The following is a 16078-nucleotide window of genomic DNA, read 5'->3' on the forward strand; positions in this document are numbered from 1 at the left end:
GAGAAAATCTCTACAAATTAAGGGGACCCCCCCCCCCCCTGTCACCAGAACTAATGTCCCCATTGGGGAGATTTCCCTTCACTTCCTGTCCCATAGCAGAAAGTGAGAGGAAATCCCTGCAAATTAAGAGGGACCCTGTGTCACCAGAACTAGTGTCCCTAATGTCCCTATCCCATAACTAAACAGGATGTGAGAGGAAATCTCTATAAATGAAGGGGGACCCCCAGGTCACCAGTACTAGTGTCCCCATTGGGGGAGATTCCACTTCACTTCCTGTCCAATAACAAAACAGGAAGTGAAAGGCAATCCCTACAAATTAAGGGGGACCCCCAGGTCACCAAAACTAGTGTCCCCATTGGAGGAGAGTTCCCTTCGCTTCCAATCTCTTAACCAAACAGAGATTTCCATTTACTTCCTGTCCCATAGCCAAACAGGAAGTGAGAGGAAATACCTACAAATGAAGGGGATCTCAAGGTCATCAGAACTAGTGTCCCCATTGGGAAGATTTCCCTTCAAATTAAGGGGACCCCCAGGTCACCACAACTATTATTCCTATTGGGGAGAGTTCCCTTCGCTTCCCATGTCATAACCAAACAGGAAGTGAGAGGAAATCCCTGCAAATTAAGGGGGACCCTCAGGTCACCAGAACTAGTGTCCCCATTGGTTATGGGATAGGAAGTGAAAGGAAATTCCCCAATGGGGACACTAGTTCTGGTGACCTAGGGGTCCTCAATTTGTAGGGGTTTCCTCTTACTTCCTGTCTGGTTATGGGATAGGAAGTGAAAGGAAATTCCCCAAACAGGAAGTGAGAGGAAACCCCTACAAATTGAGGACCTCATGGTCATCATAAATAGTGACCCCATTGGGGAGATTTCCATTTACTTCCTGTCCCATAGCAGAAAGGGAGAGGAAATCCCTGCAAATTAAGGGGGACCACTAGGTCACCAGAACTAGCCTCCCCATTGGGGGAGATTTCCTTTCACTTCCCGTCCCATAACAGGAAGTGAGAGGAAATCCCTGCAAATTAAGGGGGACCCCAAGTTCACCAGAACTAGCCTAGATTTCCCTTCATTTCCTGTCCCATAACAAACAGTAAGTGAAGAAATCCCTGTAACTGAAGGGGGACCTACGTCACCAGAACTAGTGTACCCATTGGAGGGGGGGGAGATTTCCTTTCACTTCCTGTCCCATAGCCAAACAGGAAGTGAGAGGCAATCCCTACAAATTAAGGGGGACCCCAAGTTCACCAGAACTAGTGTCCCCATTGGGAAGATTTCCTTTCACTTCCTATCCCATAACCAAACAGGAAGTGAGAGGAAACCACTACAAATTGAGGACCCCTAGGTCACCAGAACTAATGTCCCCATTGGGGAGATTTCCATTTACTTCCTGTCCCATAACAAAACAGGAAGTGAGTGGAAATCCCTACAAATGGAGGACCCCCAGGTCATCAGAACTAGTGTCCCCATTGGAGAGATTCCCCTTCACTTCCTGTCCCATAGCCAAACAGGAAGTGAGAGGAAATCCCTGCAAATTAAGGGGAACCCCTAGGTCACCAGAACTAGTGTCCCCATTGGGGAGATTTCCATTTACTTCCTGTCCCATAGCCAAACAGGAAGTGAGAGGAAATACCTACAAATGAAGGGGGACCCCTAGGTCACCAGAACTAGTGTCCCTAACGTGGAAATTTCCTTTCACTTCCTATCCCATAACCAAACAGGAAGTAAGAGGAAATCTCTATAAATGAAGGGGGACCCCCAGGTAACCAGTACTAGTGTCCCCATTGGGGGAAGATTCCACTTCACTTCCTGTCCCATAATAAAACAGGAAGTGAGAGGAAATCCCAACCCCTAGGTCACCAGAACTAGCCTAGATTTCCCTTCATTTCCTGTCCCATAACAAACAGTAAGTGAAGAAATCCCTGTAAATGAAGGGGGACCCCCAGGTAACCAGAACTAGTGTCCCCATTGGGGAGATTTCCCTTCACTTCCTGTCCCATAGCCAAACAGGAAGTGCGGGGCAATCGCTACAAATTAAGGGGGACCCCAAGTTCACCAGAACTAGCGTCCCCATTGGGGAGATTTCCCTTCACTTCCTGTCCCTGCTCAGCAGACTCCTCCTCCATCGTCCGGAAACACAATAACGCACAACAAGACACAGTTGCTCGAGTGCTTTAATGTAAGGAAAATAGAATCTCTCCAGGAAATATAAAGATTGGGATTGGCTGAGACATACGAGGGGGCCGGCACTGATGTCACCGCCCGTTATTAGGGGGGGGTGTGGTCACCCCAGGGTCATCCTCTCCCTCTGCAGCAGATAACTGGAGGTCCGGATGGCGAGCGGCAGGGAGGAGGAGCGGTCCTGGTGAAAGCACGGCCTCCCCACCTCGCCCGGCGGGGTCAGCACGAACTGAGCCACGCTGGGCAGCTTCAGGAGGTTGAGGAGCTCGGTGGCCCGTATGAGGATCTGCTCGCTGTCCTCCTCCCCGTACGCCGACACCATGGCGGAGCTCTGCACGCAGGACCTCATCTTGGACAGGTAGAGGGACACCCTGGGGATCAGGTCCTGGCTGCGGGAGGCCAGCTTGGTGAGAGTGGTCATCAGGGTGGTGACCACCCGCGGCGAGGAGGAGACGGGGGCGCTGGAGGAGCCGCGCAGCTGCGTGATCTCAAACAACAAGGCCTCCAGGACCTCGAAGAAGCGGTTGACCTGCTCCACGGTGCAGCGCTTGTCGTGGGACACGGACAGGTACTCCCCCATGGCCCACACCACGTGGGTGAAGAAGGCCTCCTTGTTCTGGATGTTGCCCACCGTGCTGACGAAGTCCAGCAGCTCCCGGGAAAGCTCGATGACCGTGGAGGGGTGGAGGCGGCACAGGCGCGGGATCTGGGAGCTCAGCACCCGGTGCGCCTCAGCCTGGAAGGCGGAGGAGCCGTAGAGGAGGCCGCTGCGCCCCAAGACCGTCAGCAGGACTTGGTTGACCAGGGGGCCGTCTGCGAACGTTGCGATGGTGCGGACGTAGAGCTGGAGGAGGCCGGGGACCACCCGCGCGCACTGGACCACGCGGGGGGAGGCGCTCAGGTCCGAGAGCAGCTGCCGCAGCTGGGCGAAGTCCTCGGGGGGCGGCCCGTTCCACGCCTCGCAGCGCAGCAGGTACTGGAAGGCCTTCTTGTATTGGGGGTGGCGGAAGGCCTCGGCGGAGCTGGCGGGGAGCGAGGACGATTCGGGGGCCGTCGCCTTCTCCACCGACAGGGCGAAGTTCTGCTGGAGCATCATGGCGGCCGTCAGGCACGGCAGGTCCAGCAAGGCGTGGAGCATCTCGATGGCCGAGTCCGCCTTCAGCAGGAGCGGGAGGAGCTGGGCGAACTCCGCCCCCAGCGACGGGGCGTTCCACGCCAGCAGCTTCAGGAGGTTGGGGAAGCCGGAGCGGAAGGCCTCCACGTTCTCGGCCAGGAAGCCGCCGTTGGCTCGGCAGAAGCGGAGGAACTGGAAGGCCAGGGCGGGCCGGTGGTAGAAGTCGGCGGGGACCCTGGAGAAGAGGTGGCGGTAGACGGCCTCCGACTCCACGGCGGCGGCCTCGCTGTGGTTGAGGTAGAACTGGGCCACGGGCAGCAGGGCGGGCGCCAGGGAGGGCTCGGAGCAGAGGCGGGCGTGGAGGACCTTGAGGAGGGGGAGGGTCCGGTAGAGGAAGGACACGTCTTGCTTGCACAGGAGGTCGATGAGGCCCACGGCCTCCACCACGCAGGCCTTCTGGAGGTCCAGGTCGCCCCTCCTCGCCGGCTTGCGGTTGCATTGCTCCAGGACCCGGAGGCAATACTCAAAGCTCTTCTCCCTCAGGCGCTCCCGGGGCGGGAGGAGGCGGCTGGAGGTGGACGAGGCGGACACCATGGAGATGACGGAGCCCTCCACCTCCGACTTGTCTTCTGGCCCCGCCCCCGCCGCGCCGTAGAGGAGGAGCCAGCGGCGGAGGACGGAGAACCCTTGGACGTTCATCCACTGCTCCTCGCCCAGGTTGGGGCTCCCGCTGAGGACGGTGAAGAAGTCGGTGGAGGCGGTGCCGTCCACCTCGCAGACGGCGCCGGGCTGCTTGAGGCGGGGGCTGGTGAAGAAGCCGGCGGCGGGGGCCGCGGGGCCCCCCTGGTGGTGGGAGGCGTAGCGCAGCCAGTCGGCCATCTTCTTGCTGACGCCGTTGACGTTCTCCTCCTGGAGGATCTCCGGGCGGGCCCCCACCGCCCCCATCAGCGCCGGCAGGGCGGCCCGCAGGACGTGGCCCTCAGGGGCCCGGGACTCCAGCGCCCGGCACAGGCGGGGCCCCAGGTCCGTCAGGTCGCTATGGGTGGCCTGGGCCAGCAGTGCGGAGAAGAAGGGGCCCCCGGGCTGCAGGTTGGGGCCCCAGGGCAGGCTCACCTCGGGGGAGGGGCATAGCTGGACCAAGATGGCGGCACTCAGGGCCTGGAGCTGAGGCTGGGGGCCCCACAGAGTCTCTACTAACTGCCCCAGCAGGGGGGAGGGCAGCCGGCGGCGCCCCCTGCTGGCGGCTGTGATGAGCTGCAGCCTCCGCAGGATATCCGCCGTCTCCGGACCGGGGCTGCTCAGGAGGCTCCGACACCGGCTATAGAATTTGTCCAGCTCGTCCCCCGACACTTCCCGGGCCTGCCGGAGCAGACTGTCCGCCGCCGGGCCGAACATCCCGCAAACACTTCCGGGTTCCGAGTCAGCTGACCGCGGAGTCACGTGACGCCCGAGCGCGCCGCTCTTCCGCCTTCCGTGGAGTCACGTGACCTTTCCCCGCCGCCTCCTCCAATGGTGGGAGGGAAACAGGGCGTGTCATGGGAAGAATGCCATTGGCTCTCTGCTTCCATAGCAACCAGTCAGCGTTCTCCTTCTCTGGGAAGTAAACACCCTGATTGGTTGCCATGGTAACTTCAGAGCCCTGACTGGCCCCAGGAGCTGACACTCTACCAGGCTGTGATATGATCCCTACTGCTGGGAGGATGGGGGGTCTGATCCCTACTGCTGGGATGATGGGGGGGGAGGACAGACTGAGGAGCGGCTCTGCTCGGCAACTAATCAGATTCTAGATTTCATTTTCAATGTTTTACTGACAATCTGAAGATGGAATGTGATTGGCTGATTCTAGTCTCCTCCCATAGAGGGCGGGTACGATGTATACACGGAGCTCCCCTCCTCCGCTCTCCGCGGATCCTCCGATCTCAGCACCGGAAGTGCTGCCGAGTCAGTGTCAGCCGGCAGTCACGTGACCCCGCCCCACTTCCGGTCTCCTGCAGTCACGTGACCAGCGGCCTCCTCCACAGCAGAGGATCCGGGAGACATCAAGGAGGATGGAGGGGCCCCCCGGGGTGAGTGAGGGGGGAGGGGAGCATGGCAACACCCTGCAGAGCATCACACCCATACACGCTGCAATTCTCTGCAGAGCATCCCCTCCACATACACAACACTCTGCAGAGCATTACACCTTCTGTATATAGTGCTCTGCACAACTTTATACACTGTACAGTCCTCTGCAGAGCATTACATCCTCTGTATACACAGTGCAATGCTCTGCAGAGCTTCACACCTTCTATGCAGAGTCCCCTCCCCGTATACAGAGACGGTGTAATACTCTGCAGAGTCCCCTCCCCGTATACAGAGACGGTGTAATACTCTGCAGGGTCCCCTCCCCGTATACAGAAAGTGTAATACTCTGCAGAGTCCTCTCCCCGTATACAGAGACGGTGTAATACTCTGCAGGGTCCTCTCCCCGTATACAGAGACGGTGTAATACTCTGCAGACTCCCCTCCCCGTATACAGAGACGGTGTAATACTCTGCAGACTCCCCTCCCCGTATACAGAGACGGTGTAATACTCTGCAGAGTCCCCTCCCCGTATACAGAGACGGTGTAATACTCTGCAGAGTCCCCTCCCCGTATACAGAGACGGTGTAATACTCTGCAGAGTCCCCTCCCCGTATACAGAGACGGTGTAATACTCTGCAGAGTCCCCTCCCCGTATACAGAAAGTGTAATACTCTGCAGAGTCCCCTCCCCGTATACAGAGACGGTGTAATACTCTGCAGAGTCCCCTCCCCGTATACAGAGACGGTGTAATACTCTGCAGAGTCCTCTCCCCGTATACAGAGACGGTGTAATACTCTGCAGAGTCCCCTCCCCGTATACAGAGACGGTGTAATACTCTGCAGAGTCCCCTCCCCGTATACAGAGACGGTGTAATACTCTGCAGAGTCCCCTCCCCGTATACAGAGACGGTGTAATACTCTGCAGAGTCCCCTCCCCGTATACAGAGACGGTGTAATACTCTGCAGAGTCCCCTCCCCGTATACAGAGACGGTGTAATACTCTGCAGAGTCCCCTCCCCATATACAGAGACGGTGTAATACTCTGCAGAGTCCCCTCCCCGTATACAGAGACGGTGTAATACTCTGCAGAGTCCCCTCCCCGTATACAGAGACGGTGTAATACTCTGCAGAGTCCCCTCCCCGTATACAGAGACGGTGTAATACTCTGCAGAGTCCCCTCCCCGTATACAGAGACGGTGTAATACTCTGCAGAGTCCCCTCCCCGTATACAGAGACGGTGTAATACTCTGCAGAGTCCTCTCCCTGTATACAGAGGGTGTAATACTCTGCAGAGTCCCCTCCCCGTATACAGACGGTGTAATACTCTGCAGGGTCCTCTCCCTGTATACAGAGGGTGTAATACTCTGCAGAGTCCCCTCCCCGTATACAGAGGGTGTAATACTCTGCAGAGTCCTCTCCCCGTATACAGAGACGGTGTAATACTCTGCAGAGTCCCCTCCCCGTATACAGAGACGGTGTAATGCTCTGCAGAGTCCCCTCCCCGTATACAGAGACGGTGTAATACTCTGCAGAGTCCCCTCCCCGTATACAGACGGTGTAATACTCTGCAGACTCCCCTCCCCGTATACAGAGACGGTGTAATACTCTGCAGAGTCCCCTCCCCGTATACAGACGGTGTAATACTCTGCAGAGTCCCCTCCCCGTATACAGAGACGGTGTAATACTCTGCAGGGTCCCCTCCCCGTATACAGAGACGGTGTAATACTCTGCAGAGTCCCCTCCCCGTATACAGAGGGTGTAATACTCTGCAGGGTCCTCTCCCTGTATACAGACGGTGTAATACTCTGCAGGGTCCTCTCCCCGTATACAGAGGGTGTAATACTCTGCAGGGTCCTCTCCCCGTATACAGAGACGGTGTAATACTCTGCAGAGTCCCCTCCCCGTATACAGAGACGGTGTAATACTCTGCAGAGTCCCCTCCCCGTATACAGAGACGGTGTAATACTCTGCAGGGTCCTCTCTCCGTATACAGAGACGGTGTAATACTCTGCAGGGTCCTCTCTCCGTATACAGAGACGGTGTAATACTCTGCAGGGTCCTCTCCCCGTATACAGAGACGGTGTAATACTCTGCAGAGTCCTCTCCCCGTATACAGAGACGGTGTAATACTCTGCAGAGTCCCCTCCCCGTATACAGAGGGTGTAATACTCTGCAGGGTCCTCTCCCTGTATACAGACGGTGTAATACTCTGCAGGGTCCTCTCCCCGTATACAGAGGGTGTAATACTCTGCAGGGTCCTCTCCCCGTATACAGAGACGGTGTAATACTCTGCAGAGTCCCCTCCCCGTATACAGAGACGGTGTAATACTCTGCAGAGTCCCCTCCCCGTATACAGAGACGGTGTAATACTCTGCAGGGTCCTCTCTCCGTATACAGAGACGGTGTAATACTCTGCAGGGTCCTCTCTCCGTATACAGAGACGGTGTAATACTCTGCAGGGTCCTCTCCCCGTATACAGAGACGGTGTAATACTCTGCAGAGTCCTCTCCCCGTATACAGAGACGGTGTAATACTCTGCAGAGTCCCCTCCCCGTATACAGAGACGGTGTAATACTCTGCAGAGTCCCCTCCCCGTATACAGAGACGGTGTAATACTCTGCAGAGTCCCCTCCCCGTATACAGAGACGGTGTAATACTCTGCAGAGTCCCCTCCCCGTATACAGAGACGGTGTAATGCTCTGCAGAGTCCTCTCCCCGTATACAGAGACGGTGTAATACTCTGCAGAGTCCCCTCCCCGTATACAGACGGTGTAATGCTCTGCAGAGTCCTCTCCCCGTATACAGAGACGGTGTAATACTCTGCAGGGTCCTCTCCCCGTATACAGAGGGTGTAATACTCTGCAGGGTCCTCTCCCCGTATACAGAGACGGTGTAATACTCTGCAGAGTCCCCTCCCCGTATACAGAGACGGTGTAATACTCTGCAGAGTCCCCTCCCCATATACAGAGACGGTGTAATACTCTGCAGGGTCCCCTCCCCGTATACAGACGGTGTAATACTCTGCAGACTCCCCTCCCCGTATACAGAGACGGTGTAATACTCTGCAGACTCCCCTCCCCGTATACAGAGACGGTGTAATACTCTGCAGAGTCCCCTCCCTGTATACAGAGACGGTGTAATACTCTGCAGAGTCCCCTCCCCCGTATACAGAGACGGTGTAATACTCTGCAGAGTCCCCTCCCCCGTATACAGAGACGGTGTAATACTCTGCAGAGTCCCCTCCCCGTATACAGAGACGGTGTAATACTCTGCAGAGTCCCCTCCCCGTATACAGAGACGGTGTAATACTCTGCAGAGTCCCCTCCCCCGTATACAGAGACGGTGTCATACTCTGCAGAGTCCTCTCCCCGTATACAGAGACGGTGTAATACTCTGCAGAGTCCCCTCCCCGTATACAGAGGGTGTAATACTCTGCACAGTCCCCTCCCCGTATACAGAGACGGTGTAATACTCTGCAGAGTCCCCTCCCCGTATACAGAGACGGTGTAATACTCTGCAGGGTCCCCTCCCCGTATACAGAGACGGTGTAATACTCTGCAGAGTCCCCTCCCCGTATACAGAGACGGTGTAATACTCTGCAGGGTCCCCTCCCCGTATACAGAGACGGTGTAATACTCTGCAGAGTCCCCTCCCCCGTATACAGAGACGGTGTAATACTCTGCAGAGTCCCCTCCCCGTATACAGAGACGGTGTAATACTCTGCAGAGTCCCCTCCCCGTATACAGAGACGGTGTAATACTCTGCAGGGTCCCCTCCCCGTATACAGACGGTGTAATACTCTGCAGACTCCTCTCCCCGTATACAGAGACGGTGTAATACTCTGCAGACTCCCCTCCCCGTATACAGAGACGGTGTAATACTCTGCAGAGTCCCCTCCCCGTATACAGAGACGGTGTAATACTCTGCAGAGTCCCCTCCCCGTATACAGAGACGGTGTAATACTCTGCAGGGTCCCCTCCCCGTATACAGAGACGGTGTAATACTCTGCAGGGTCCCCTCCCCGTATACAGACGGTGTAATACTCTGCAGAGTCCTCTCCCCGTATACAGAGACGGTGTAATACTCTGCAGGGTCCCCTCCCCGTATACAGAGACGGTGTAATACTCTGCAGAGTCCCCTCCCCGTATACAGAGACGGTGTAATACTCTGCAGAGTCCCCTCCCCGTATACAGAGACGGTGTAATACTCTGCAGGGTCCTCTCCCCGTATACAGACGGTGTAATACTCTGCAGAGTCCCCTCCCCGTATACAGAGACGGTGTAATACTCTGCAGAGTCCCCTCCCCGTATACAGAGACGGTGTAATACTCTGCAGAGTCCCCTCCCCGTATACAGAGACGGTGTAATACTCTGCAGAGTCCCCTCCCCGTATACAGAGACGGTGTAATACTCTGCAGGGTCCCCTCCCCGTATACAGAGACGGTGTAATACTCTGCAGAGTCCCCTCCCCGTATACAGAGACGGTGTAATACTCTGCAGAGTCCTCTCCCCGTATACAGAGGGTGTAATACTCTGCAGAGTCCCCTCCCCGTATACAGACGGTGTAATACTCTGCAGAGTCCCCTCCCCGTATACAGAGACGGTGTAATACTCTGCAGAGTCCCCTCCCCGTATACAGAGGGTGTAATACTCTGCAGAGTCCCCTCCCCGTATACAGAGACGGTGTAATACTCTGCAGAGTCCCCTCCCCGTATACAGAGACGGTGTAATACTCTGCAGAGTCCTCTCCCCGTATACAGAGACGGTGTAATACTCTGCAGAGTCCTCTCCCCGTATACAGAGACGGTGTAATACTCTGCAGAGTCCCCTCCCCGTATACAGAGACGGTGTAATACTCTGCAGAGTCCTCTCCCCGTATACAGAGACGGTGTAATACTCTGCAGAGTCCCCTCCCCGTATACAGAGACGGTGTAATACTCTGCAGAGTCCCCTCCCCGTATACAGAGACGGTGTAATACTCTGCAGAGTCCCCTCCCCGTATACAGAGACGGTGTAATACTCTGCAGAGTCCCCTCCCCCGTATACAGAGACGGTGTAATACTCTGCAGAGTCCCCTCCCCGTATACAGAGACGGTGTAATACTCTGCAGAGTCCCCTCCCTGTATACAGAGACGGTGTAATACTCTGCAGAGTCCCCTCCCCGTATACAGAGACGGTGTAATACTCTGCAGAGTCCCCTCCTCGTATACAGAGACGGTGTAATACTCTGCAGAGTCCTCTCCCCGTATACAGAGACGGTGTAATACTCTGCAGAGTCCCCTCCCCGTATACAGAGACGGTGTAATACTCTGCAGAGTCCCCTCCCCGTATACAGAGACGGTGTAATACTCTGCAGGGTCCCCTCCCCATATACAGAGACGGTGTAATACTCTGCAGAGTCCCCTCCCCGTATACAGAGACGGTGTAATACTCTGCAGACTCCCCTCCCCGTATACAGAGACGGTGTAATACTCTGCAGAGTCCCCTCCCCGTATACAGACGGTGTAATACTCTGCAGAGTCCCCTCCCCGTATACAGAGACGGTGTAATACTCTGCAGAGTCCCCTCCCCGTATACAGAGACGGTGTAATACTCTGCAGAGTCCCCTCCCCCGTATACAGAGACGGTGTAATACTCTGCAGAGTCCCCTCCCCGTATACAGAGACGGTGTAATACTCTGCAGAGTCCTCTCCCCGTATACAGACGGTGTAATACTCTGCAGAGTCCCCTCCCCGTATACAGAGACGGTGTAATACTCTGCAGAGTCCCCTCCCCGTATACAGAGACGGTGTAATACTCTGCAGAGTCCCCTCCCCGTATACAGAGACGGTGTAATACTCTGCAGAGTCCCCTCCCCGTATACAGAGACGGTGTAATACTCTGCAGAGTCCCCTCCCCGTATACAGAGACGGTGTAATACTCTGCAGGGTCCCCTCCCCGTATACAGACGGTGTAATACTCTGCAGACTCCCCTCCCCGTATACAGAGACGGTGTAATACTCTGCAGGGTCCCCTCCCCGTATACAGACGGTGTAATACTCTGCAGGGTCCCCTCCCCGTATACAGAGACGGTGTAATACTCTGCAGAGTCCCCTCCCCGTATACAGACGGTGTAATACTCTGCAGAGTCCTCTCCCTGTATACAGAGACGGTGTAATACTCTGCAGGGTCCCCTCCCCGTATACAGAGACGTGTAATACTCTGCAGAGTCCCCTCCCCGTATACAGAGACGGTGTAATACTCTGCAGGGTCCCCTCCCCGTATACAGAGACGGTGTAATACTCTGCAGAGTCCCCTCCCCGTATACAGAGACTGTGTAATACTCTGCAGAGTCCTCTCCCCGTATACAGAGACGGTGTAATACTCTGCAGAGTCCCCTCCCCGTATACAGAGACGGTGTAATACTCTGCAGAGTCCCCTCCCCGTATACAGACGGTGTAATACTCTGCAGAGTCCCCTCCCCGTATACAGAGACGGTGTAATACTCTGCAGAGTCCTCTCCCCGTATACAGACGGTGTAATACTCTGCAGAGTCCCCTCCCCGTATACAGAGACGGTGTAATACTCTGCAGAGTCCTGTATGGCGGACACGGTGTACTGTTGCAGTGGTTGCCCTGTGGTGGAATGCTCTGCGGGGACTGTTGAAGTGACATCATAGGGCGGTCTCTGAAGTCGGCCCCTCCCCCGATCCTGAGATCTGCAGCTTCAAGCAGTCCGGGTGTCAGAGGGGCCCCCGGGGGGGGAAACACCTTGCTACACTTTAGTCATGTGACTTGTGTGACCGGAAAGACCAGGACAGGTTTGGTTGCATTTCCCAGCGGGGCCCCTCCCATATATGTGGGGGAGGGGGGGGGTCACGATCCATACACTGAGACCCACCCACAGCCCCCTACATTGCCTTTGGCCCCACCCACAGCCCCTTCAGAGCTCTCTGCCCCCTGCCGTGCCCTCGGCCCCCCCCACAGCCCCCTGGCAGGGCTCTCGCCCCCACAGCCCCCTGGCAGGGCTCTCGCCCCCACAGCCCCCTGGCAGGGCTCTCGGCCCCCCCCCCACAGCCCCCTGGCAGGGCTCTCGGCCCCCCCCCCACAGCCCCCTGACAGGGCTCTCGGCCCCCCCCCCCCACAGCCCCCTGACAGGGCTCTCGGCCCCCCCCACAGCCCCCTGACAGGGCTCTCGGCGCCCGCCCCCCCACAGCCCCCTGACAGGGCTCTCGGCGCCCGCCCCCCCACAGCCCCCTGACAGGGCTCTCGGCGCCCGCCCCCCCACAGCCCCCTGACAGGGCTCTCGGCCCCCCCCCACAGCCCCCTGACAGGGCTCTCGGCCCCCCCCCCACAGCGCCAAGACAGGGCTCTCGGCCCCCCACAGCCCCCTGACAGGGCTCTCGGCCCCCTGGCAGGGCTCTCGGCCCCCCCCACAGCCCCCTGGCAGGGCTCTCGGCCCCCCCCACAGCCCCCTGGCAGGGCTCTCGGGGCCCCCCCCCCCCCCCCCACAGCCCCCTGGCAGGGCTCTCGGCCCCCCCCACAGCCCCCCGACAGGGCTCTCGGGGGCCCCCCCACAGCCCCCTGACAGGGCTCTCGCCCCACAGCCCCCTGACAGGGCTCTCGGCGCCCCCCCCCCCCACAGCCCCCTGACAGGGCTCTCGGCCCCCCCCCACAGCGCCAAGACAGGGCTCTCGGCCCCCCACAGCCCCCTGACAGGGCTCTCGGCCCCCCCCACAGCCCCCTGGCAGGGCTCTCGGCCCCCCCCACAGCCCCCTGGCAGGGCTCTCGGCCCCCCCCACAGCCCCCTGGCAGGGCTCTCGGCCCCCCCCCACAGCCCCCTGGCAGGGCTCTCGGCCCCCCCCCACAGCCCCCTGGCAGGGCTCTCGGCCCCCCCCACAGCCCCCTGGCAGGGCTCTCGGCCCCCCCCCACAGCCCCCTGGCAGGGCTCTCGGCCCCCCCCACCGCCCCCTGGCGGGGCTCTCGGCCCCCCCCACCGCCCCCTGGCAGGGCCCTCGGCCCCCCCCCCCAGCCCCCTGGCAGGGCTCTCGGCCCCCCCCCACAGCCCCCTGACAGGGCTCTCGGCGCCCCCCCCCCACAGCCCCCTGACAGGGCTCTCGGCCCCCCCCCCACAGCGCCAAGACAGGGCTCTCGGCCCCCCACAGCCCCCTGGCAGGGCTCTCGGCCCCCCCCACAGCCCCCTGGCAGGGCTCTCGGCCCCCCCCCACAGCCCCCTGGCAGGGCTCTCGGCCCCCCCACAGCCCCCTGGCAGGGCTCTCGGCCCCCCCCACAGCCCCCTGGCAGGGCTCTCGGCCCCCCCCACAGCCCCCTGGCAGGGCTCTCGGCCCCCCCCCACAGCCCCCTGGCAGGGCTCTCGGCCCCCCCCACAGCCCCCTGGCAGGGCTCTCGGCCCCCCCCACAGCCCCCTGGCAGGGCTCTCGGCCCCCCCCACAGCCCCCTGGCAGGGCTCTCGGCCCCCCCCACAGCCCCCTGGCAGGGCTCTCGGCCCCCCCCCACAGCCCCCTGACAGGGCTCTCGGCGCCCCCCCCCCCACAGCCCCCTGACAGGGCTCTCGGCCCCCCCCCACAGCGCCAAGACAGGGCTCTCGGCCCCCCCCACAGCCCCCTGGCAGGGCTCTCGGCCCCCCCCACAGCCCCCTGGCAGGGCTCTCGGCCCCCCCCCCACAGCCCCCTGGCAGGGCTCTCGCCCCCCCCCCCCCCCCCACAGCCCCCTGACAGGGCTCTCGGCGCCCCCCCCCCCACAGCCCCCTGACAGGGCTCTCGGCCCCCCCCCCACAGCGCCAAGACAGGGCTCTCGGCCCCCCACAGCCCCCTGGCAGGGCTCTCGGCCCCCCCCACAGCCCCCTGGCAGGGCTCTCGGCCCCCCCCACAGCCCCCTGGCAGGGCTCTCGGCCCCCCCCCCCACAGCCCCCTGGCAGGGCTCTCGGCCCCCCCCCACAGCCCCCTGGCAGGGCTCTCGGCCCCACCCCCACAGCCCCCTGACAGGGCTCTCGGCCCCCCCCCCCCCACAGCCCCCTGACAGGGCTCTCGGCCCCCCCCCCCACAGCCCCCTGACAGGGCTCTCGGCCCCCCCCCACAGCCCCCTGACAGGGCTCTCGGCCCCCCCCCCACAGCCACCTGGCAGGGCTCTCGGCCCCCCCTCCCCACAGCCACCTGGCAGGGCTCTCGGCCCCCCCTCCCCACAGCCCCCTGACAGGGCTCTCGGCCCCCCCCCCCACAGCCCCCTGACAGGGCTCTCGGCCCCCCCCCCCACAGCCCCCTGACAGGGCTCTCGGCCCCCCCCCCCACAGCCCCCTGACCGGGCTCTCGGCCCCCCCCCCCCCACCCCCCTGACAGGGCTCTCCGCCCCCCCCCCCCCAGCCCCCTGACAGGGCTCTCGGCCCCCCCCCCCCCACAGCCACCTGGCAGGGCTCTCGGCCCCCCCCCCCACAGCCCCCTGGCAGGACTCTCTGGCCCCACCCACAGCCCTCTGCAGTACTCTCAGCTCCACCCACAGTGTTTCAGGTTCAGAAAAGACGGTGCCCTTGGCCCACCCAAAGCCCCCTACATTGCCTGGCAGCCCCCCGGCAGTGTTCTTGGCCCCACCCACAGTGTTTCAGGTTCAGAGAAGACAGTCTCCGTAAAGTGACCCATGATGATGATGAGGATGATGATGATGAGGATGATGATGATGATGATGATGATGATGATGATGATGATGATGATGATGTATTGTGTGTTGCAGGGTCAGGTGACCTTGGAGGACGTGGCGGTGTATTTCTCGGAGGAGGAGTGGTGGAGTCTGGAGGCGTGGCAGAAGGAACTCTACAAGGAGGTCATGATGGACAATATCCGCAACCTGAGCTCCATCGGTGAGACACCCCCCCCCAACCCTGAGATTTATATTTCTTTCCCATGGCCCCCCCCCCCCTGCATGCCAAAGAACGGGAATGATCCTTGTCTACACTTGTCTTTGCCGTCTGAAGTGTGATTTGTACTAGATCGCTCTTCAGAGGGTGTTTGACAGATGGCGAGGAGGCATTGCGATTGCTTTCTCACTGACTGGGGTTCAAAAAAATACCCCATTAGTAGCCCCCCCCCCCCCCCCGGACACACTAAACGATTATTACATTTGTGAAATTGGATTCTCAGGAAGTCGGCTCTGTAATTGAAAAAATGCATCAAGGAGGAGAAGAGAGAGAGCAGTGATGACATCACATCCTGTCTTCTCTTTACACAATCCTCAAACTACACTTCCCATCATGCTTTGCAGTGAATGTGGGAGGGGACACTAGGGGCCTGTACATGTATTACTGTACACACATCCCATAATAATATATTGTACACTCCGTACTCTGTGCTGGAACTCGGTATTAGGAATATTCCTCCTCCAGTAATCAGTGATTGTACGGTGTATAGGGGCGCCTCCCTATCCGCACCACAGAGAGAGAGAGAGCCGGGACATGCTGCTTTACATCAGAGTGTGACACAAGGGAGTGTCCCCACAAGGGAGTGTCCCCGCAAGGGGGTGTCCCCGCAAGGGGGTGTCCCCGCAAGGGAGTGTCCCCACAAGGAGGTGTCCCCACAAGGAAGTGTCCCCACAAGGGAGTGTCCCCACAAGGGGGTGTCCCCACAAGGGAGTGTCCCCACAAGGGAGTGTCCCCGCAAGGGGGTGTCCCCGCAAGGGAGTGTCCCCACAAGGAGGTGTCCCCACAAGGAAGTGTCCCCACAAGGGAGTGTCCCCA

At 59.6% G+C, this 16078-nt stretch overlaps 2 protein-coding genes across 4 annotated transcripts in view; one reads left to right on the top strand and one right to left on the bottom strand.

The window, feature by feature from the left end:
- Positions 1-2155: 2155 nt before the first annotated feature.
- AP5Z1 (adaptor related protein complex 5 subunit zeta 1) lies at positions 2156-4744 on the bottom strand. Its single transcript, XM_040355376.1, has one exon. It carries the CDS (start codon positions 4687-4689, stop codon positions 2284-2286), a length of 2406 nt encoding a protein of 801 aa, XP_040211310.1. The 5' UTR covers positions 4690-4744; the 3' UTR covers positions 2156-2283.
- A 496-nt stretch (positions 4745-5240) lies between these two features.
- The window catches only part of LOC120941747, a 29239-nt gene continuing 18401 nt past the window's right edge, over positions 5241-16078 (top strand). For all 3 annotated transcript variants that reach the window (XM_040355378.1, XM_040355380.1, XM_040355379.1), the window contains exons 1-2: positions 5241-5360; positions 15079-15205. In XM_040355378.1, coding sequence (XP_040211312.1) covers positions 5343-5360; positions 15079-15205 — 145 coding nt within the window. In that variant the 5' untranslated portion in view covers positions 5241-5342. The remainder of the gene's footprint in view (positions 5361-15078; positions 15206-16078) is intronic.

This window comes from Rana temporaria, chromosome 5 (assembly GCF_905171775.1).
Source record: "Rana temporaria chromosome 5, aRanTem1.1, whole genome shotgun sequence".
Lineage (NCBI taxonomy): Eukaryota > Metazoa > Chordata > Amphibia > Anura > Ranidae > Rana > Rana temporaria.

Bases quoted from the DNA above. Each gene is read 5' to 3' on its own strand.
- AP5Z1 (XM_040355376.1), bottom strand. From the start codon at position 4,689: ATGTTCGGCCCGGCGGCGGACAGTCTGCTCCGGCAGGCCCGGGAAGTG.